Genomic DNA, 23,801 nt, shown 5'->3' with positions numbered 1-23,801 from the left:
ATGAAGGAAAGGGAAGACCTGAGTAACAGTTTTTCTGCCTTTTCTCCCAAGTTTGTCTAAGTAAATCAAAGAAATGTGTTTCCCTCAAAGTGAGACCCCTGCGGCAGCCTGGCAGGAGCGGAGGCAAAAACACACATGCCCGCGGAGTGTGTGCCATAAGCCGCCCCGAAGGCTGTGGGATCCACCGCTGGGGTCGCTGTGAGCAGGAAAGGGGAGCAAACCCCGTCTGCCCCACCTACCCCATGGACCACAGGCTGTTTATAGCACCCTGGGTAGGCGAAGGCATGCTGCATTTCACCCATGTGCCACCAGGGGCATGACAGTTAATACCCACTGTAACACAGTCATGTTTGATTTACAGGGTTAACATTTGTATTCATACACGTTGACTCCCCTCTGAACTTCTCCCAATGTCCCCGGAATCTGCCTCAGAAACCGGTGGTACATTTCCACTTGTGTTACTGCCTGCGCTGCCTGTGATGAATAACGATGGCACCGGTAAATGTGCCATTGACAGGATCTATTTCGGTCTACAGAATCTAACTTAACATGGTGTGGTTCCACTCTAATATGGTCAAAATTATTTCTTTCACAGAAGCTAAAAGCCCTGCCAAAATTGCAACAGATACACACACGTTGCCTGAACCGCTTGTCCCATACGGGGTCGCCAGGAGCCGGAGCCTAACCCGGCAACACAGGGCGAAAGGCCGGAGGGGGAGGGGACACACCCAGGATGGGACGCCAGTCCATCGCAAGGCACCCCAAGCAGGACTTGAACCCCAGACCCACCGGAGAGCAGGACCTGGTCCAACCCACTGCGCCACCGCGCCCCCCGCAACACATACAGTACAAGTTTAAAAAAAAAAAAATTAAAAAATAAACAAGTGGTTGAGGACTATTGTGCACTGTTATTGAGTTATAAATAGAGAGGAAGGGTAAATTCATGTTTCTACAGACGCTGAGTCAGTCACAGCAGACAGGACAGCGGTGAGGTAGGTGGCAGAGCCAGTTTTAAAAGCAATTTTAAATATTCAACAGTAAAAAGTGGACTCCACTGGAATGTTGACCGTATAAAATTTAAAAAAGCAAATAAAACTGAACAAATGAGGTATTCTGTGGAATCGGTGTCTGTGTGAAATGCCAACATCTCTACAGTTCATTCATTCATTTACTGAAGCAGGGAGGCGGTAAGGGGGGGGGGGGGTTCCTCATTGACAATCCGTCTGCTGACTCCCACTTCAATCAGCGCGCGCTGATGCACAGGGGAGTCAGGAGGACAAGGGTTGGGGGGGGGGGGTCGAGGGGGATGACACTCTCACTCGCAGGCAAAGTAGTCCTTGAGGGGTGCAAACAGGTGCCGGATCACTGGGACGCTCCAGGACCGGCCCAGAACCTTCTGCCTCTGACAGCGGCCCATGTTGTTTATGTCGGTGTAGTGCTTGGGAAAGCCGAAGACCCTGGGGAGGGCGGGGGGGTGTGTTACATCTAGCATCGAGAACGGATTCACAAGGGGTCTGTAAGTGCGAGCACACACCACGCCCTGCACTCACCTCTCCAGCTCTGTGCACCACAGGTAGTCATCTTTGCCGTTCATGGTGACCGGGAGCGGTCCCGTCTTGCCCTGCCGGATGGAGTTGGACTTAGTGGTGATGGTACGCACCTTGTTGAACTGGAACGAGAGAGCAGGGGAGAGCATGTCGGAAGCGAGCGGGACGAAAACAGCGTAATGCCACAGTGTGCAGTAATACGGCGCGACACCAGATGCTTCGCGCACACGAAAGGCACGAGGCAGGGAATGAGGAAGAGAAAGACGAAGGTGAGGATAACATCACTGAGGAGAGCGAAGTGAAAGGTCTCTGACCTTGGCTGTGCGTCCGACTTCAAGGCAATCCTGAAGGTCCACCTTGTCATTCTGCGACACAGCAAGGGGTCTGTAATGGAAGAGGAACAGGACTCATTGCAGGGGGGCAGCAGTTAGAGCGGTCACCCTGCAACTGACGGTCCCAGGTTCAAATTCCTGCTTCGAACCACTCGCAGGTTCTGCACGATTTACAGCCGTGACCTTACAATCCAGGGACTCAGGTTCGAATCCCACCACCTGCTCTCATGCCCTTGATGAAGGTACATCTCATGTAAAATTACCTTGCTGTATAAACAGGTAAATAAGTGTAAGCAGCTCATTTACACACCTCACACTGTTAGTGACTTTGAAGAAAAGTGTCAGATAACATAAATACATGTAAATATGAGTTAAAAAACAGAAATTCGAACTGTCTGAACAGAATAAACCTGCACTGTTTCTCTTTTTCCCAGGAACATGTAGAATAATAATAATAATAATAATAATAAAAACCAGGTCTAGCTCCCCAGTGTACACCCTTTCCACCCCCACCCCTACCTGTCCATTCCGGGCAAGTTGCCCCAGAAGTAGCGGGCTCTGTGGGCTGGACTCACTTTCACGGCATCAATCAGAACCGGGTTGCACTGGACAGGACGTAGCAAGAAAAGGTGCTTGAGCGTTTCCATGGTTACCATGTGCCATGTACTCAAGTCAAGGTGTGTATACAGTGGAGGCACGAAGGGCCAGGGATCACCTCGAGGAACCGGCAGATGTCGGTCTTGTCGCGGGAAGACATGGCCACCACATTCTCGAAGAGCCAGAAGAAAGGGCGGTCCTCATCCTCACGGGGGCGCAGCAGCGTCAGCAGGCGATAGTACTCAAAGAACAGCCTCCCGGTGCCCTCTGCGGGCACAAAACACAACCGCAACAACTAGTGAGCAACAAGCACAACACCAGCGGGGGCAGCACGGCAACGGCAAAGAGAGGTTCCGTACCGTAGAGACCCTTGCGAGCCGGGTTCACCATGGACAGGTCGTTACAGGGGGACCCACCGATCAGGAGGTCAAATGGACCCCATTCAGCAATCTGCGGCAGAACACATCATGAACCACTTTGCTCAAGAGTACTACAGCTGGAGGTGGGATTCAAACCTATGACCTTTGGGGCCAAAGGCAACTGCTCTAACCACTTTGCTACCAACTGCCCCAAGCACCACTCTTCCATGGAAGTTTACCTGCTCAGACCCACATTTCTCAGCAATTTACACCTTGAATTTGGGCAGCAAGAACAAGCTGTGGATCCTTTCAGTCAAGGAGTAACTTACAGCGGCGCTGAGCTGTATTCCCAACGTGTGTGTGTGTGTGTGTGTGTGTGCGTGTGTGTGCGCGCGCGTGTGTGCATGCATGACTCTCGTGGGGGTCTGCTGCAGCTGCCACCGCCGTGATCTTTAACCTCCGTGGTGGGGAAGTGCCTGGGAGGCAGGGGGGCTCACGCACATGTTTCTTGGTGATGTTGCGCACGTCATTCACGTGCTCGATCTTCCCTTCGTGTTTGATCATGCCCACGGCGATGGAGTCCTCGCAGATTTCTGACGCGATGTAGCGCTCCACTTTGAAGCCCAGGTCCTTCAGCACCAGATAGCCTGCAGGGCGAATGACAGGCTAGAGGTGGTCGCTGTGGTCAAGTGCAGCAGTCCACATATGCGCTCCTGCTCCTATGCGCAGAGGTGCAGCACTGACCTGTGGCAATGCCATCGAATAAGGACAGGACCCGGAGTGGCCGGCGCTGGCTGGGCGGGATGGACGGGTACACTCTGTGAGGCTCCTGCCAAAGGAAACGGGGCGGAGTCACCAATACTTCACAGATCTGGTCCACACTTGTATTATTACTTCCAAACGACGGTAGGTCTACCGTAAAGCTACTGCAAATAGCAAACAAGTCAGTGCTGGCTGTTGACCAACTGACCCCATGAATGTTTGCAGCATTCCTCGTCTCATTACATGAGCTGCTGAAACGGTGCAGGGGAAGTGAATTAGAGCACTGCTGTGTTGTACTGTGCTTGCGTGGTCTTTACCACCACCCATCAGCTGGGCCTGTAAACACAGCCCACGTTTCCTGCGCCTGAACAAATATCTGACATCAAATAAGTGAACAAAAGACTACTGAAAATAAATAAAGAAATGCACTTCAAACGTTTGTATTTTCGAAAGTTCATAACTCGAACCCTGGTAATATGCACATACAGAGTGGCAGTGCAGCAGCATGACAGCCCCCTTACGAATTCCATGGCGCTATTGTTGACGAAGAACTCCTGCACTCGGACGCTCCAGTCGGGCCGGCAGCTGAGCACCCCGTAGCGCTTGGGGGGGACACACATGTAGCAGTTCCAGGGATCCACCTCCATGAGCTGCTCGAAGGTGCCCGGCCCCACCAGGATGTTCAGGCAGTCCTTGCAGTAGCAGCTGCGCATATGCGTCTCACACACAGAAGACACACGGGTCAGCTTAGAGATAAGTGCTGGAAAAACTGCGCACAGCTGTGAAAGACACATTACCGGCAGTATTACTGTGTAACTGGGAGCATTACCATATTACTGCGAGCGCTACTGTACGATGGGGTATTACTGTATTACTGGGATTATTACTGGGAGCATAACCATATTACGGCAAGCATTACTGCAAGACAGAGTATTACTGAGATTATTACCGTATTACTCAGATTATTGCTGGGACTATTATTGTATTATTGGGAGCGCTACATGAACATGCAAAAGGAGTGTCTCCAAAAGTCAAGCTCGGAATACCGTATTTGCCATGGCTTGCTAAAGGTTAGGCGGCCGATATCAAACCGGGGGGTCAAAGGTCACTGACCGGCAGCAGCTGGCATTGCCGCACAGGATGACCTCGAGGCCGGCACAGCACACGGTGCAGTAGGACTGGTACCCATCCTCATCGTAGCGGTACAGCGTCTCCATGAAGTTGTCCTGCGAAGAGGAACAGCAGAGTGTCAGTCCAAGAGAAGCGACAGTGGCGGTACAGCGGCTGACCAAAAGGGACGGAGACACGTCCATATGGAGCCTTACCTTACACTTGAGACACAGACTCCCCTTGAAGAGCGGGTGGAAAATCTCGATGTTGGATGCGCCACATGAGAGGCAAAAGTCTGTACGGGAGAGACACACACACACACACACACACACACACAGAGCAACATGCAGGACTTCAATGAAATGCAGCAAAACAAATGAAACCTCTGGAAACCATGAACAGAAATTAAAAATAAATAAATCTTTACCTTCAATGTTTTTTCCTTTCACAGTGACTTCTTGCACCATTTGTTCTGAGGAACGGAAGAAAGAACTCATCAGCGACAGCATCCGCTAGCAGTGGAGAGCAGCGCGGGGGAGGACCATCTCGGCAGTGAAAACCAAACCTCTGCTGAAGTCCAGCTCGGCGCACACACGGCTCTTCTGTACGTTCTTCCTCTTGGCTGGAGGCTGGTAGTCCGAAAGCGCCGTGTCCAGGTGGTTTGGCTTCGCTGAGACGGCTGTGTCTGAAGTGGAGGGACAGGGAGGCAGGAAACACACTGAAGTGACACAACGATGGAGATCCTGCCTCCTCCACACGCCCCCACCCACCAGGCCGAACGAGGCCGCAAAGCAGGAGCTCACCGCACGGGTCCGGGGGGGGCTGGAAACCCTGCGGTCCGGAGGGTCTGAAACCGTCGAAGGCCCAGTCCAGCATGGCCTTGAGCTCATCTTCCTGGTGTTCCTCAGTGAGCGGAGGGAACACCTTACTGCTCCTCATTGCCGCCAGCTGCAGGAGCCCCGAGCGCAGTTGGAGTAACGAGCAGAGTACCAGCAGAGGAGACGACACTTTGTTGCAGGACAATTTCCCAAATTTAAGATTACAGTGACAAGTTCCAATTATTTTTTTAATTACTTCAGTATTTTCCACTGTAACGGCACCACATTCTTTGTGTTTGTATACAATCCGGAACCTTCCTTCCACATGAATAAACACCGGCAGTGTACACCGTTTGTCCCCGTCATGTACTGCACTCCAGCACAAATTTGGTGTCAGTGGGACAAGTCAGGGCACAGAAAGTTTAAAAAGGTTAAAAATAAGTGTTAACCGAGCCTCTTCACACAAGTTTCACTATGTTTTTCCGGTCATCTGGTATTAGGCTCCTCCCCCGTAACACCAGTTCTATAAAGCGGACTATGCGAAGCGGCGATAGTACTCCTCGGGACACGGAGTGTGTTCCGCAGCAGCACTGCACCTTGCTTTTCATTCACTAACAGAAATTATCAAACAGGAGAGCGCGAGGCGCGAGGGGCACCAGCGGTGCATCGGTCGTTTTACCTCCAGCGCCTGGAACACGGCCGATTTGTAGGTGGGCAGGCTGGCGAACGAGTTGTTGCAGAAGCACTTTGTGAAGGCGCCGAAGGGCAGGAGGCACTCCGTGTAGATCTGAGGACACAGTGAGAGAGAGAGAGAGAGAGAGTGTACAGCTGCCAGGGCAACACAGCTGGAGGGGAGGGGTTCCCAAGTCCCACTCTCCTGGCTCACCTCTGAGAACATTCCGTCGCCGAACCACTCGACACGGCGGACGGCCACCGGGACTGACTTGCTCCTCCAGCCGACCACGATGCCGGGCCACCAGGAGAAGCCCTTCACCTTGCCCCACACGAGCTCTCCAACCCGGAAGCCTTTCCCGTCCTGCAGGCGAACCGGTTGGAAGCGGAAGCGGTTCACGAGAAATGCCAAGCGGACCCAGTTCGCCATCCTTGGTGCAAAACTACTGTGCCACAGCGATGATGCCATGCGCTACAGTTGCACATGTCAGTGGTAGGGGGTGCCGGCACATTCCCCGCTCCCCCCCCCCTTGTCACATTACCAGGTACGGGTACAACTTCTTCCTGCCAGAGCCCGGCTTGCTGGAGATCGGCCGGACAGGAGTCACCGTGCAGCTCTCCTTCTTGTCCTGAAAGCCAAACATGTGGAAAAGGTCAGAAGTCCAAAAAAGCTCTTTTTTCCCTGACAGGATAAAATGCTCCACTTTTACAATAAAGGGGCTCATGGGAAATGCAAACAAGGCACTACGAGCTCCAGTTTGCTATGCCGTGCACCTCTACACGACAGCAAGCAACACAGCATACACATGAAATGAAACACACTTCCTCTGCAAGCCTTCCTTTTAGCAATAACCCAAGGAGTCGGGACTGCAGGAGGCCAGGAGGCCATACCCAACTCAGAACCATCTAGAACATTACACTGGTAAGTGCAGACTATCACACTACCTGCTAGCTCTACATGCTACCCAAGCCAGTGCTGCACAAGAGCAGGAGCAGAGGCCATTCATCAGTGGAGTGGTTAAGGCATCTAAAGGGAAAGCTTTTCTTGGCAAGGGTCAGACTCTACTTCCCTTTCCACAGCCACTCCTCCTGAGGGGTTCCCTCAGCTGCAGTCCAGGGCCTCCTGTAGGAGGCGCTCAGAGGCGTTGTGACTACACAACCAAACACCTCAAAGAGCATGAAGGAGGAGCGACTCCGAAGGCCCCCCGACCCCATCTCTCTGGAGCCTCATTTCAGCCCCTTGCTTTCCCAGTCACTTCCCAGAGCTCATGAGAACAGCTGAGGGTGACGACGGTCGAACGACGGGGTGAACTGTCAGACCTGTCCGAGCACTGAGCTCCCGCTTCACCGTGACCGTTCAGTACAGCGGTTTCCACACCTGAGAAGGACCTCAAGGTTCTCCAACCTTCAAGACTGTACCATCGTCTCATCTGGCAACACTGACCTTCATCCCGACAAGGTCACACTGGCCTGTGGGCCGCTCCGGCCTGCTGCGTGCTAACCTTCACAGTCTAGTGTGGCTAAGAGGACTACATCATGTGGGAACAGCAGCACCAAAAGCCTTGAACCAGGGTGGGAAATACAGAGCTGGGAAGGAAGGGAAAGGGAGTCCAGTTCTCACTGGATACCGTGTCCACCTCCTGCTCAGAAACGGTTATTTAAACAAAGTGTCACGCACAACAGAACAGGCATCATGTCAGTTCTTTGTGCCTTTGGATGGAGAGCAGGGCCACAGTTGTTCAGCCCACTCCAGAAACTCCACGGTACGGGAGCACCGGAGAGTCAGAACACTTTGAACACAAGGACCTCCTGCCTGCTGGGAAACTCGCTGGCTGGTTGGAAGAAAGTGACACCTCTGTAAGTGTCAAAAAGAGACTAATAAAGTCCAAAATACACTGACTTCAGTTTTAACGACACATCAGTGGCTGAAACAGAGAGCTGTACACACACATACACACTGTACACACACGTGCGTCATTTCGCAAAGGCACTCTACAGGCTCCGCATCGACGGCACATGTAAACGTGCATTAGGGCTGCGTTTTCCGTGTTCTAGATTTGGCGTCACGCCACGGCACAGACACACACCGCTCCCCCTGGGACGGGGCGGGAGCTGCGGTACATACCACCACAGGGCACTTGTCTGCCTTTCTGGGGCACCTGCTCTGCCCGCTGAGGGCACGAGGCTCCTCCCACACACCTGCCGCCGCCTGAAAGACGGTCCGCGCTTGAGGCCTCTGGCGCAGGCTGCTCTCCCAGCCGTGAATGCCGCGCCTGGCGCCCTGGGTGGCATACAGAGAGAGCCACGCTGAAGGCGGAGCCACACGGAGGGCGGAGCCCCTGGAGCCTCCTGTGACCCACCCGCTAAATATAATCAGCTAAAGCTACAGTATATATACCCCCCACTGCCCATAGAACACGGTGACTTCCTCCTGTGAAATCACCCAGTGGACGAATTCCCGTTGCGAGGGTGTCACGTCCCACGGGGTCACTGCCCCTCCTGGTCAGAGGCGGCGCCACTCAGTGCCGCTAGTTAACGCTTACCTATCACCTCACAGTCTCGTAGGACATGGAGGTATAAAAGGAGCCAGCGGAGCAGAACTACTTGCGGATTCTTAATCAGCTGTTCTATTGTGCTCTCTTGGCGATTCGTAGTCTCTTGTTCCCTCAGTCTGTTTCCTAGGTGTGCATGTTCCAGTCCCGAGTGCCCGTCCCGTCAGTTCCTGCCTCTTGTTCTTCAGTCCTGGTCCATCGTTCCTGTCCGGTATTTCGTCACGTCTCGGGGTTGCGGTCATACTCACGGATTAGCGTTTCACTGTTCACCGTAGTTCAAACACCGTGTGTGTTTCCTGGTCTCGTGTTTCCTGTTTCACTTCCACCGAGTGTCTTACAATACGCACAGTACACTTCTAACATCACACTGCACGTGAAGTCATTTTATATTTCGTCTGTGTTTGGACGTAATAGCAACGCGCGTCCGTGTCGGACTCCCGTCCGGACGCTACAGAGGGGTTAAATTGCCATTATTTCTTACGGAGAAAAACATGAGCTGTCTGGTGAAAAATATGTACCCTAGAATTAATTAAAACACAAAAACAAAATGTACTTTCTGCATGAGAACAATATCACCAGCATATTACTGAAAATAAAATGCAAAAATATTATTGTCTAATACACAAACACACACATATTGACTGAAGCCGCTTGTCCCAAGCAGGGTAGCAGCAAATCGGAGCCTAACCTGGCAACACAGGGCATGGGACTGGAGGGGAAGGGGCACACCCAGGACGTGACGCTATTCTGTTGCAAGACACCCTAGGCGGGACTTGAACCCCAGACCCACCAGCGGGCAGGCACAGGCTCTGCCCTGCCCACCTCTGAAAGCCGATTTATATTTTTAACAATCTGACCGTGAGTGAAAGAAACAGGTTTTCTGCACTGGGGGAAACCCTGCAGTGAAGGGCTGTCTTTTCACTTCCTCTCTCATCTATTAGCTCTTCTCCTTACTGAGCTCTCAGAGAAGCAGTTGTTTTAACCTCTTCCTCAAACCGCTTCCAAAGGCCGCATCATGAGGCCGGAGAGTGTAACCGTTTTATATTTGGGAACAGTAAATATTCAAAAGTTAAATGAAAAAGAAATATTAATATGGAGAAAAATCGAAAGGAAAAAAAATCAAAAAGACGGAGAGGAAGTCGAAGAGAGCCGATGTGGCCAGAAGGTTCGGGACGCGGAGCACTGTTTCGCAGACGCTCAAGACGGAAAAGTGAAAGAGTCAGAGCCAGAAGGGAAGAAGCAAGGTGTTGAAGCCCAAGCCCCCTTCCCTCGTTCTGGTGTGCAAGGGCCGGGCCAATGGAGTCTGACCTCCACATTGTGCTGTGTTACACACTTGTGACAGTAAAAATATCCAGCGGTACTAAGGTAGTCAACGTTAGCGTCAATTTGGACTAAACGACGAGGCCGAGAGAAAGAGAGACAGAGAGCGATGGACACATTCCACCTTGCAGACTCCTCCGGCATGGCGACCGATCAGGTGAGGCTGCACTGAAAACATACCTGCTGATAGGAGCCTGTCCAGATCACCTCGTCATCAATACAGATGACCGGTTCCTTGGGGTTTATTTCTGCACGGAGGAGAGGAAAGGGACTCGAGTGAGCGGACCGATATCCCCACCGGTTTGCAGACGTGCTCGGGTATCAATCGTGACTCACATCACTGTGACATACTTTCACACTAATTTTCATTCTCATGCCAGTTGGATGTAAAAGGTGGTGGAAGTGAAAGCGGAAGAGACGAGTGCGACGAAAACAGGGTCCAACTTACGGCTGATTTTCTCCAGTAACACGGTACACGGCCTGATGGTTTCAGTCAGCTCGATCACATCTGCAAAATGACATTTCTTTAAACGCTCCATCTATCCAACAGCAATCACAGCGTTCATTTAAGATGCAGGCGTCACATTAGAAACATGCCAGAGGACACAAGGCTGCCGATGGCGAGAAGCGACGGGTTTCGAAAAGAGCGCAGGTGCAAGTGCGAGCGCCGAGACAAGGTCCAACAACAGCGGCGCTGCAAACCAAACACTGCGCAAACACTAATGTAAAAGTTGCAGTGTCAGCCTGTCTTTTTGCCCAAACTCTCTTTATAGTTTGCACTGTTTCTCCATTAATTTTTACTTCTGATATCTTGGCTTTTTAAAAAAACTGCGTTCAGAAGTCTGTTCATAATTCATTTTACTCATTTTGCCAAAGTCACTAAGTTACAATCAGTAAACAATTAATAATACACACGCCCCTCAGAAACCCCATTTCTGTCTGGGTGCTTTTTACCCCACCAACTGCTTGGAGGGGAAACACACCTCTGGTTCACTGCCTTGTGACACATTTCAGATGACAGACACATGAACATTAAACTAGGTGAACTAGAAAAGATTTGTATCCTGAAAAATCCGTGACTCTTTCTAGTTTCATTTTCTGTTCTTTTTAAGTTTGCATCTATTTTGCACTTCAGGAGCACCACAGGCTGAGCAGGGACCTCGACCGTCACACAAACATACCCAAGGAACACGGGCCACCAGACATCTCTGGATGACCTTTCTCGGACAGCGACGGTTGCTTGTTTTCAGCGGGAGCTTCGCCGTCGCACAGGTCCAGTTCTCGGCTGACGTCGGACTCGCCCTCAGACCTGATCTCAGCTGGTCGGTGAGCATCCCTGATCTCCAGTGCCTGTGCACATGCCAACACGCACACGAACACAGAGAAGCCAACATGTACATACAGTGAGTGAACACTCCGGACATGTAGCTGTGCCACATTCTGAAGCAGGACTGGAAGAAGGAAAGCCCCGTGTACCACTGGGGACACCATGCAGTGCAGGTATACGTGGATCTACGGACCTGGGCAAAGACCTTCTCGGCTTTCAGAGGCGGGCAGGGCAGAGCCAGCAGGGTAAGAACCAGGGTCCGCAAGATGGACGTCGGTGGCATGGCCTTCAGGGCTGCACTCCAGTGCTGTTCCAGACATGGGACCAACTCTTGGAAGTCTTGGGAGGACTCCTTCCCCAGTTCCAGCTGGTAATGTACCAGGTCGTTGGTGAGCTGGGTGGCATTTCTTTTGATGTCACGGAGACAGAATTCAGCTCCCAACTCCAGCAACGCCTTCCCCGTGAGCTTCAACACCCGCGAAGGACTCAACAGCTTGGACACATTTCTCAAGCTGCCTTCATTCAAAGGTAGGCTCTCTGCCACGGCAGCTGTGACCGACACATAGAATGATATGGCACCCTCTGCAAAGGTCGGCAGCATGTCAGCCAGGGCCTCCTTGTGCTCTTCAAGGAAGTCCTCCACAGCCACTCCAACATTGACCTCAGCATCCGGCAGGTGAGACTTCTTACTCTTCAGCACACTGATGTCCCGTTCCTTGAGGAACTTGATGGCAGCACTGGAGTGGAGGAAGCTGGCCGCGTACGAGCGGAGCAGATCACTGGCTTCCAGCAGGACGTGAACCAAATCCTCCCTTCTGCCTTCTCTCTTTTCAAGCTGCTCCTGGAAATCACACAGAGGCTGAAGGGCATGGCTTAGGAACATGACCGTTGCCTTCATGTGAAGGTTCTCCAGATGGGCACTAATTTTCTTGGTCCGGTTATCTGTGGGGTCGCAAGACTTGAAGTATGTGGCGAGGTCCGACCACATTCCAAGAATCTTGCAGACTATCTGGCAGAAGACCAAACAGTGGCTGAGGACTGGCGGCCTCACACCCACGCTGCCAAAAAGCTCTTTTAGGTTGTCGTCGGTGCTAGAGCAGGAGGAGTAGTGGTGGTACAGTTCCATGACAAGCTCCTTAACCAGGCTGGAGTGTGTTTCTATGATGGTCCTGCAAGCCCTATCAGAGAGACTATACAAGCCAACAAGCGACACTGCATGGGGAAGGAGACCTTTGAGATGTGACGCCACCTGCTCAGCAAACTCATCCTCCCCAGCCACATGGAAAGCAGCAAGTTTGACGGTCGGGATCTTGGAAGTCTTCAGGGTTTTGATGAGGCTGTTGGCAGTGTGGGCAGCATCCTCCTCGGGCTGGACAACGTCAAGAAGCCGGATGAGGTGCTTTCCAGCATCCACATCAAAAAAGCCCAAGAGGATAACGTCGGCGCTCTTGGCGCCGCCTAGATCCACCCTGCAATACAGGTAGACACAGTATGGTGTTTTGGTGCAGATTGACGCCAGGCCCTGCAGATGCCCAAGTCCCAGAACGTGCCTCTCCGGGTGGGACGGCACCCTGTCTCCGTCAGAACCCGTCTTGGCAGCTTCCCATCCTGCCCAGTGCTTCTTGATGAACCGCAGAACCCCGGTGCTGCAGAGACGTCCTTCACAACTGCTCTTGACACTCTTCTGGTGCTTCTGGGTCTGCTCATGCCGCCTCAGGTCCCCCTTGCCCATTTCGGTGATATTCAGGTTGAGGTCGCAGGTTTGGCAGTAGGCGTAGACATCTCCCAGCTTGCTGGGCCGGACCCAATTGAAAGTCTTCTGCCATTGGCTGCGGAAGACAATGCGTTTTTTCGGCGTGTTCTCATTGGCCTCCTCAGACTCCGGTTCCGTTTTCACTCTCGTCACTGGCCAAAAACAGCAAATGTACATTTTAGCAGTCTGTCTACAGCAAACCGCAGTATGAGCCACGACGCTTACACTCAGCGCCCACGTACACTTATAGTCACTGCATAGCTGTGGAGAGTACAAGAGGCATCGTATCAGTATTGAGGTTTTTCAGCCACGAGCAAAGTACACATCCACCTTTTTCAAATCAAAGCTCTTTACTGCACGTACGCCAAGTGTGTGTCAATACCTTTGACAGCTTTGGATCAGTCACATTTATCATTTTTAATTTCCACCAGGGTTTTTCTAAATGTATCACAAACGTGTTTTTCCTGAACAGCGACAAATGCTCAGCATTTCACAAAAAACGTTTTTACAATATCGAAAGTTGTCTTTGAAAATATCTGAAGTATTTCTCACGCAAGCCTGCAGTCTTCTTAACTGCTTTCCTACAAAGAAAGAAAAATAAAGGATCCCTAAAGGCACTCATTACACCAGCTAGCTTTACATCCTATCACATTTACATTTATTCATTTAGCAGATGCTTTTCTCCGAAGCGACTTCCAATGTACATCACAATATCAGAAGTAGACTAAATTAATCAGTGGGCTTTTCACAAAAACATTCTGCATTTCAGTCCACATTTCAGACGTGGGCTGCAGGCGAGTGTGTTCACGAGGTATGCAAGCCGGTGTCAGCCCAACATGATCTCTCTGAAGAGCACACGGTAACTTGAGCTCATTACTAAAAGAGAGGTTTATTAAGGCACGACACACACACAAAAGCAGTGTGAGCTACGAGGTGGAGAGTGAGATCTCTCCTTCACGCCCTTATTCAAACGAGAAGAAACACCAAAATCCCATCCAGCAGGTTCTGACACAATCAAGGATGTGATCAGCCTGCAGGAAGTGAATCATCTCAGCAGAAATTCCTACAGTGGCAGCGGCTGGTTCCCATTCTGCTAGAACCCGAGTCCCTCGATCACTGAGGTCCTGCAGGTGATTGCGGAGCAGCACTCTGCACCGAAGCCTCTGCGTGTGTGCGGAGGGAGGGGGGGAACCGTGTCTTACCAAGAGGTTCTGGTTCATTTCCAGGATTCGTCTTCTGAGAGGTGCCCAGCGCAGTCTTCACGGGTACAATGGCTTGTCCTTCGCGAGCGTCCATGGCCTCGTACGACTGACCAGAGAAGTTGGCATCAAAGAACTTCTTAAACCATCTCAGGAAGTTGAAAATGACTCGACGTTTCCCTCTGACTAACTTTGGGACTGGAACAGTCTGAGAAGAAGAAGCAGAAGCACCAGTTGGATTTGTTTTACAGTCGGTGAAAGACACGGGTAACGGGAGTACGGGGCACCCCCACCGTGGGCTCGCGCCCAGGGAAGAGCGTGCGTGTGAACAGGAATTGGTGTTCCTTAATTGCCGGTTTTCGAACTGACACTCTGGACACAGCTTTGGAAAAATCTGATGGGTTTACTTTCATTTTGTACTTCTCGGGTCTGCGGTTAGACTCGTCAAGGGATGTCCTCATTTGCATTTTTTGGACTGCTTTGCATTTTTTTACACAGTTTTGAGGACTGTTTCAGCACAAAGTGTAAATCCATGGGCTGCCTGGTCACTGCATGGGCGAGACACAGCCCAGCTCATCGCAGTGCTGACCATGTTTTACCGGGCACGAGATGACAAAGCACAGTCTGGCCATCTTGAATCATAAAGAAAAATCGCCTCGACGGACACGGCACCGAGCTGTAGCGCGCGAGATATTTACCTGGGTTCCAGAGGACGTAAAAAAATCACCTCCGGTACGATTTAGGAATTTGACTTACGCAAAAGACGGACACGCTGAGGGTCATGTCCCACAGGAGGACTACCTGTCCTGCCTGACTACCTCTTGACCTGCAGCCCCACAAAACTCGAGGAATCTACGTTATTTCAAAGAAGCGTATGTGCTAAGCGAGCTGAGAAGAACAAGCACAGACGTACCTTCGTCACCCCTTTCTTCCTGAAACTGGCTTCCAAAATGCTGTAGTTCTTGACAAACTCACTCTCATCCTGGGCCTGGAAGTTCACGCTGCGCAAGTTCAGACACCCCGGGAAGAGCCAGTCCATCAGCTGGCAGAAACAGGCTCCTGTGGGCGGCGGCACCAGGCGTGTGCTGTCAAACAATAACGCCGGGGACAGGAGGGAGGAGCGGCGCGTCGAACCTCGACGGAGCGCGCAGCCGGAACATGCAGCCGGCAGAGTGGCGCAGCCACCGGAGCCCGACACTCATTCTTTGTCCAGAACTCTGATAAAGACCTTCCTTATGAAAATGAAAATGTTTCCTGAAGTTGGGCTACGAAGTACATAGAAATATTACACACAAGTACCGTGCACCGTTCTCTTCTGCTGCCTCTGCGTTTCATATTAAAGCGCAGCGATGAAGAATCAACAAGCATTCGTGCAACTGTGCAGTAGAAGCTGCCCACATGAATGTGTGCTATTACTACTTTAGGTCACGCAAATAACTGGACGCTCTTCACACACACAATGACAGAAGGACACACACCTGAGCGGATCTCCTCCACCGCGGAGAACTCGGTCTGCAGGGATACGTTCAACCAGGTCAACAAGTCACACTGGAGCGCCGCCTTCCCGCTCACCGCCGTCATCTTGGCTGCAAACAATAGAATGAGACGCAGCTGAAGAACCCAACGGGAGGTTTCCAGAAGTCACACGGCTGCGACGTGCACGGCAAACACCTTCGGCAAAACGTTCAACTCTCTCAGATGGACATGAGACGGACAGCTGGCCGGCGAGGGAGCCGACCCTAGAAACCCCAGGAGAAGACGGGACGGTACGTCCGGCAAGGCAGATCACAAACACATTAGAAATGGAACGAGTCCCCAGTACACCTGAGCTGCAGCTCTTTGAAAAGGTGTTCCGGAGGAAACGGACAGCTGGAGGAGGACATGCAAAGTCCACAAACACGGAAACTGGAATCCACAATGAGGGACACACCCATTACGACTACAGCGGTGCTTCATCTGCGCTGTGACTGACTTCCATCTGCACCTAGGAGGGCGTCACACCGAGGGATGCTTACCATGCAGGCGAGCAGATCAGGCCAAACGCACCCATCACAGGCCTTGGTGCATTAAGAGTGTACAATAACATATCGGCCAACGGGTGTTGTAGCGCTTTGAGCTGTTGTCTTACAATCAAAAGACCGAGGTTCAAGTTCTATGCCTGCTCTAACAGCCTTGATCAAGAATTACCCTGTATTATGAATGGGTAAATCAGCGTGCAAACACAACACTGCAAGACTCTTTGGGGAAGTGTCCGATAAATGATCGAATAATTGTGTGCACAGTGTGGCATCCCAGCGAGCAGCATGGAATTGCATGTGGGGACAGCTGGTAGCGTAGTGGTCAGAGCTACTGCTTTTGGATCCAAAGGTTGCAAGTCTGATCCCCTCTCCAGCTGTAGTACCTTTCAGCAATGTACTTACCCTAAATTGCTCCAGTAAAATTATCAAGCTGTAAAAATGTATAAATACTTGTACCCTTAACTTTGTAAGTTGCTTTGGAGAAAAGTGTCTCCTAAGTGAATAAATGTGTCCATCTGCTCAAAATACAAACATAACTGGGTGGCACGGAGAGTAGCGCTGCTGTCTCACAGCGCCTGGGTGGTGCAAGAGGATGTGGGTTTGGACCCCATTTAGTCTGTGTGGAGTTTGCATGTTCTCCCTGTGTCTGTGTGCTCTGGTTTCCTCCCACACTCCAAAGACATGCTGTTCAGGTTCCCCCATAGCGTGTGAGTGACAATGTGTGCGTACGCGTTCTGCTGATGTATGGATGAGTGACCCTTTGTAAGTAGTGTATCTAGCAGTGTAAGTCACCATAGTGAATAAGGTGTGTGGGCTGATAACACTACAGAGTTCATTGGAAGTTGCTTTGGAGAAAAGCATTTGCAATGTAAACTTTGAGCAGAGCAACCACACTGAAGGGTTTTGAGACACTGACACCCATGACCCTTTTTAAATACACACACACACACACACACATTGTCTGAACCGCTTGTCCCCTACAGGGTCGCGGGGAGCCGGAGCTTAACCCGGCAACACAGGGCGAAAGGCTGGAGGAGGAGGGGACACACCCAGGACGGGACGCCAGTCCGTCGCAAGGCACCACAAGCGGGACTCGAACCCCAGACCCACTGGAAAGCAGGACCTGGTCCAACCCACCGTGCCCCCCTCATTTTAAATACTGCCTATGAAACAGAAAGTTCAGTCCACAGAGGTAAACTTGAGTATGTTTATAGACTTGTCCTTACAACTCATTGCACTGTACGACTGCAGTGCTGCAGAAGCCACACTGGCCACTCGAGACATGTTGATATGCACAGCAACAGCTGTCAGGACAGGTGGTTCGAGGCCCAGCCTGCTGCCATGACAACCACTACCACAGACCACAGTGCTCTTAACCCCAAATTTGAGTCGGGTTCGGATTCTGCTGGGTTCTCTTGGGTTGGGATAGGTTGGGTTGCACTTGGATCTGGATCAGTGCACATTCCTGGATTTCCAGCTCTAATGTCCACTGACACACACACACACACACACACACACACACTCAATTACACACTGCCACTCAGACCAGCTGTATCAGCTGGGGAGAGTGGGATAAGAGGAGCCAGTTTTTACTTATCTTGTCCTCTAGACAAGGGTTGAGAAAGCAGTAAAATAAAAACATCTACTTATATTTCAGGATGTCTGCTATCAACTAAAATTATAAGAATGTATCTATGGCAAACAGCCTTGGAAATATGACTTCTCAAAAAAAAAGTGGTCATGTGGCTCAGCTTGACCCAGGTTAGAGGTAAGTTGATCCAAGTCATCGGCTAAGTTGAGCCATCCGGGGGTAAATTGACCATCAGAGTTTTTAAGTTTAAACTTGAACATAATTTAATCAACAAGCAGTTTCACAGTTCTGAACCTGTGAAAATAAACCATGAGAGCTTAACAAACATGCCAGTTAGAAAGTGAAGACCACTGCACAACAAAAACAACTATTCAACATTCCATTTGTCAAGGTTACAAAGAAATATGAATTGTTGCTCCTCCCTTGCAGTTCCTCCAGCCTTTTGAGGCTGAGGGAGCTTCATCAGCACGTCACTCAGTGGGAAGATACCTCATCATTTTCTTTGAATACAAAGGTGGGTTTCTCACTGCCAGTGCTGCACCGCATTCTTCTCAGAAATGTTGCACTCACTTCGTTGAACTCAAGGCTCTCAACCAAGCCAATGTAACGGGAGCTCCTGTATTTGGTCCCAAAATTGACTATTACAAAGTCACCAGCTGACAGATCTGAGATGTCAGGTTCACCTCTGTCATCCTCAGAGCTCTCATACCCTGGTCTCATCAAGTGGGATTGGAACATCACTGTCCTCAGAGCTACTGTACACTGTGAATTGTTTCTTCTTTGGTTTTCTCTTGAGCTTTACTTGTTCTTTGATGATACTTTCTTTTTTCCCTTCTGTTTATTTTTCCTTTCTTGTTGAGCTCTTTCAATTGCCTGTTTTTCAAATGTATCAGTCAGTATCTTTGTTTTTAATACAGTTTCGTTTTGTTTGTGCCCTAGGATGCCGACTTTTGAGTAAGGGTACAATTTTAGTAGGAGACATATCCAGTGTGTTTGGGTTGCGAACTTGGCTTCCTTGGAGAAACACTCAGATGTGTAGGCCATGATGAAGGTAGCTCAGCAGAGATGGAGGTTGAAACCATGGGTGAATCATCTGGAGCAGCAGATTGCAGTTTAGGGTTTGGCCTGTCTGACACCATGGATGGCTAAAACTCTGCATCACAGACAATATCTTTGTTGTAAGGGAAAATCCCTGTGAACTTGAATCCAGAACAGACAGTCCGTGGTGTCATTGCTGACATGAAAGCCTCACTCACACATCCAGGAAATTGGTATATACTGGCTGTTTTGCCTGGGTTTGATCTCATCCAACCATCGAGAGCTCTGTTGTAATAGGTCTTAAATGGACCATAAACACACTTATCCAGAGGCTGCAAGCGATGTGAAGTATGGGGTGGAATTGTGAGCATGACAATACCTTTTGTTTTTGCAATACCCAGTGCCCTCAGTGAAACGTGTGCCTCATGGTCATCAAGGATTGGCAGCATGGACTGGTGAGAGGAGCACCTGGTGTGCTGAACCAGATGTTCAAGAAACTCAACAAAGTGTCTTCACTGATCCAGCCAGATCTGGTGGAGGTACCCACTGATCCTGTAGGTGTTCCTGTAATGAAGTGTCTTTGTATCTAACCCTTGGGAAGAGAAACATGGGAGGGAGGGACTGCATTCCAGTTGCACTGAGTGCACAGACCAGTCACAGACTCTCCTCTTTGCACAGATGTAATGACTCCCACTTGCTTCTTTCCATTTTTCTGCCACTACCGCTTCGGTGTCTGCACTGCTCTCACACCTGTTCCGTCAACATTAGAAATTACGTTTGGGGGGAATTAACTTGAACCACCGGCTCAATTTGCCCCATAGCATTTGGTTCAAATGGGGTTCATTCATTTGCAAAAAAAAAAAAAAAAAAGGGTAGCAATTCAGGTCAGTCTTCAGCTAAGTTACCCACATGATGAGAGTAAATCCCCAATATGTACGATACATAGTTTTAGACCTGGATAAATTTGCTTTAAAATAATAGTCATTAGACCTGGCATGCAGAAAATTTACTTTGACATGTAAAAAACAATTGTTGGTGTCAAAAAATCCCGATTCTCCCATGTGCTTCAATCCGCGCCGCCTCGGACCCGTTCGGTTGCGCTCGGCTCAGGCTCCGCCCCCCCCTCCTCCCTCGCTACCCCCCACCCCCCTCCCCCTACTCTTCGCCATGTATAAGAGGGAAAAAGCAAAACTCGCGCGACTCTATTTTCCCGCGAAGACTCACGAGCGCCGGAGATTTACTTTGTGTCCGAACTGATTCGTGTGCTGTTGCTGTACTACAACAACAACAACAATAATAATAACAACGCGGTGGTGTGGTCGATGTTGTTCCCTAAGTGCCACCCGAGGGGTAAATTTCGCTTTCACACTCGTACTGTATCACTTTGGTCATCATGATTTCTATCCTTTCTTCTGCCGCTTCCAGTGATCGGTGGTGGAGCGATGAGAAGCTCGAAATCCGCCAGCTTTGACCGCCCAGCTCTGCGCGTTCAGACCACTGACTGTGCTGCTGGTTAAATCTTCATCAGTACAATAGTGACCATGTTCAGGAACACCTTTACGTATCGCGCATATTATTATATATGATTCACACTCCACCGCGAGGTTCCCGTTCTGTCTTTTCTCTCGCCCGTAACAAACACACACACACACACCCGCTGTCTGTGTTTGCGGGCTGTCCCTTTTGCCGGATCTTTGTGTGATCCTGCGAGCCTTTTGTGCTTTTCTGTCGCTCGAACGCGATCCCGCCGAATCGAATGCGCGCGCCCGCACCGGGCCCCGTGCCTCGAGGTGTGCGACCGGCACGCGCCGCGTGTGCGTGCGGGGGTCGCGAGGGGCCCCTGTCACTTACCTGCTCGTGAACGTCCCCCGGCTCCAGCAGCTGCACACTCACTGGCAACCAGCGCTGCGCGTGGTGGTCTTCCCCACAGCCGCACGCCCACGTGACCTCCACTCGCTCGGCAATACCCCTCCTTTCTTTCGTTGCTGGTGTGGGGGGACTACATTTTAATTCAGTTTTTGCTACAACGATCGGATCGCGGTGTGACACCCTGGCCTGGGCCTGAACTCGCACCAGCGACGAGCCACGAACTGCCTGACTGACTGACGACGTGCACTTTCATAACTACATGATGATGATGCTGCTGCTGCTAAGCTTAAGTTCCTGCTGTCGTGCGTCCGTCCATCCTCATAACGTCCCCGGCTCGTCCACGAAGTCGTAGCTGGAACCACGGCTCTGTAACCCGAAAAAAATAAAAAGGCGCGACTTTCAGTTTCACGAGTGCAGTGGGCTCCTTTTTAAAGTGAAACAATGACGCGCCGCCCTACCGTTTTTGGTTCTTCATTATTTATTACTTATAGCTCCCTTAGGCTTAAGTTGGACCGAGGAGCTGGACAGCGGGAGGCGGCCTCGAGACTCGAGTAGTAGCTAAACGTCGTGAGTTGACAATGACATCACATCTCCCGTCGCCAGCTTTAATTTATACTGTATATACAAGCACATTTAAGAATAAACGAAGGTTTTGCAATGGATGAGCGCCGTCGTGATGCTGCTGCTCGTGCTCTTGTCGTTGCGTTTCCCATCGTCGCCGCCTTTCCGAGAGAATCCAACGTTCTCGGGACCACGTGTCCAAAATATGAAAACTCGTATCATCCCCCGTGCGTCAGTGACACTGCGTGTCGGGTTCGAGCCACCCGTTTTCCAGGCTGACCACAAGCGAAGCCTACACTACAGCCCATGCAGCGCCGCTGTACGGGCGGCCGGACGGCCACCTAGTTTCCACAGCCCTGGTGGTTCTTGTCAAAGCAAGGCTGAAAGGCAGGGCTTCTCCATGTAAACTCTTTTACTTCATTACATTAGCATTAATGAATCATTGACCTTGTTGCGTGTTTACCTAAACAATTATGCGACGTGTGTGTGAGTACTGTACTGTACTGTACTGTACCGAGTACGTGACGCTACTTGGCCGGACTGAACCCCCGAAGTAAGGAGTGTTTTCCAAACTCCCACATTTATGCACATCATTATTACTGCCCAGGTTTAAATTAGGCGCAAAAGAGCGCGAGAACCGGACTTGAAAGAGACTCGAATGTGAAGGACGACAAAAACTGCCAAAAAGTTCATACTGGTCCAAAGAATAACGAATGTTTTATTTTCGGTAACACTGAAACAACACGAATAAGACATGACGATGCAATGACATCCACGACCCCTCGCCCTCCACCGCCCGATTAATCGCCGCGTGTCCCGCCTAAAGTCACGTGGGATAGTCGACGTTCTCGGCCATCTTGTGGCGCGTAACGGCGAACCCGAGTTCTGCGTTGGCCTCAAAATGGCGGTTTGGGGCCTTTACGTTTATATTAATTTGTTATTACTTTTCTCCAAAGTTCGATAGAGTTCATTAGAACAACAGAAAGAGACACTTACATACAGACACGTGATTCTAGAGCACAGTTAATTTGACACATTCCAGCATCCTGTACAATGTGCATCCCGCTTGTAGCTGCATAAAGCTATTTGTGTGATGTGCACAAATGATATATAAAACTGGTATATAAAACATATATAAAAACATAAAGCTTTAGCAGATACTAACAGAGTGAAAAAGAGTGTAATAAAGTGTAATGCTGGGTAATAAAGAATATATTACAGAGTGTAATGGAGCCTTATTTACTGTGCTTTGATTGGGATTTCCAATAATTACATCTTTTTTTACCTGGATCCATCTGCTGTACTGAAGGATTCATTCATTCATTCATTTCTGGACATTTTTCCCCATATAATTTAGCATAATAATAGACCAAGTTTTTGGCCTAAGGTAAACTGTATGGCCAGCTCGTTTTCAGCTGTGTAAATGGCTAAATCACTGCAAGTATCTTAATGTACCTACAAATCGAACATTGTAAGTCACTTTAGAGAAACTTGTCAGGTAAATGAATAAATATAAATACGTTTATGACTGCGCAGGAGGTTACCTGTCAGGGTGTGGGTGGACTGCCTCTTTGGTATAATATATTTATATTTATTCATTTTGCTGACTCTTTTCTCTAAAGCAACTTAGTGTTAGACTACTACCAGTTATTTACCAATTTATACAGCTGGGTAATTTTACTGGAGCAATTTAGGGTAAGTGCCTTGCTCAAGGGTGCTACACATAAATGCTAAAAACATTTTTTAGCTGTGACATCATAAAACTAGAAGATTAGAATATCAAACAATGTTAATAAGTAATTAAATTACATACGCTCATTAATGAACATTTATTCGGTCTACATGGAAAAATTTTTTTGTGTCTCGGCTGCTGCATTCATGTAACATATTGTTTTGAACGAGAAGCTCCAAAATGTAACATTTAAGATTTAATCCACAGTGCAATAAAGCAGTTTTTCAGACCTGGCCTGGCTAACCTCTCATTCTATAGGACGGGCTGAGGGCAGTCGCGAAAAAGGGGGGTGCGGTGGCGCAGTGGGTTGGACTGCAGTCCTGCTCTCCGGTGGGTCTGGGGTTCGAGTCCCGCTTGGGGTGCCTTGTGACGGACTGGCGTCCCGTCCTGGGTATGTCCCCTCCCCCTCCGGCCTTACGCCCTGTGTTGCCGGGTAGGCTCCGGTTCCCTGTGACCCCGTATGGGACAAGCGGTTCTGAAAATGTGTGTGTGTGTGTGTGTGAGGGCAGTCGCACCAGACAGGACAGTACATTTGTTTGCACGTTTCCTATCGATGAGGGATACGGGCTCTTCATGGCAAAAATCCAAGATATCCCAGCTGTAAGTGTGTAAAGTTCTGAAGTATCCACTAAACCATGATTTTA

The 23,801-nt window shown here is 50.1% G+C and overlaps 1 protein-coding gene across 1 annotated transcript; it reads right to left on the bottom strand.

The window, feature by feature from the left end:
- Positions 1 to 835: 835 nt before the first annotated feature.
- dnmt3ba (DNA (cytosine-5-)-methyltransferase 3 beta, duplicate a) lies at positions 836 to 20,989 on the bottom strand. The gene is made up of 25 exons (XM_029252110.1): positions 20,847 to 20,989; positions 15,827 to 15,934; positions 15,262 to 15,407; positions 14,352 to 14,556; positions 11,590 to 13,301; positions 11,251 to 11,419; positions 10,518 to 10,577; positions 10,250 to 10,317; positions 6,740 to 6,826; positions 6,412 to 6,561; positions 6,205 to 6,312; positions 5,511 to 5,655; positions 5,273 to 5,392; positions 5,135 to 5,179; positions 4,923 to 5,002; positions 4,711 to 4,823; positions 4,119 to 4,302; positions 3,580 to 3,664; positions 3,337 to 3,482; positions 2,836 to 2,926; positions 2,595 to 2,743; positions 2,399 to 2,484; positions 1,862 to 1,931; positions 1,551 to 1,669; positions 836 to 1,457 (listed from the first exon to the last, which is right to left on the bottom strand). The coding sequence occupies exons 2-25, from the start codon at positions 15,927 to 15,929 to the stop codon at positions 1,316 to 1,318; spliced, it is 4,383 nt and encodes a 1,460-aa protein (XP_029107943.1). The 5' UTR covers positions 15,930 to 15,934; positions 20,847 to 20,989; the 3' UTR covers positions 836 to 1,315.
- Positions 20,990 to 23,801: the final 2,812 nt, after the last annotated feature.

Source organism: Scleropages formosus, chromosome 5, assembly GCF_900964775.1.
Source record: "Scleropages formosus chromosome 5, fSclFor1.1, whole genome shotgun sequence".
Lineage (NCBI taxonomy): Eukaryota > Metazoa > Chordata > Actinopteri > Osteoglossiformes > Osteoglossidae > Scleropages > Scleropages formosus.
The sequence above is the reverse complement of the archived record's forward strand: the minus strand, read 5'-3'. Positions and strand labels throughout refer to the sequence as shown.

What these genes read in the sequence shown, in the direction of transcription:
- dnmt3ba (XM_029252110.1), bottom strand. Translation starts at nt 15,929, where the DNA reads ATGACGGCGGTGAGCGGGAAGGCGGCGCTCCAGTGTGACTTGTTGACC. An exon ending in CCGAGAAGGTCTTTGCCCAG is followed by an intron (nt 11,420 to 11,589) that starts GTCCGTAGATCC and finishes GCATGTGCACAG; the next exon opens with GCACTGGAGATCAGGGATGC. An exon ending in TGGTGGCCCGTGTTCCTTGG is followed by an intron (nt 10,578 to 11,250) that starts GTATGTTTGTGT and finishes GTCATTTTGCAG; the next exon opens with ATGTGATCGAGCTGACTGAA.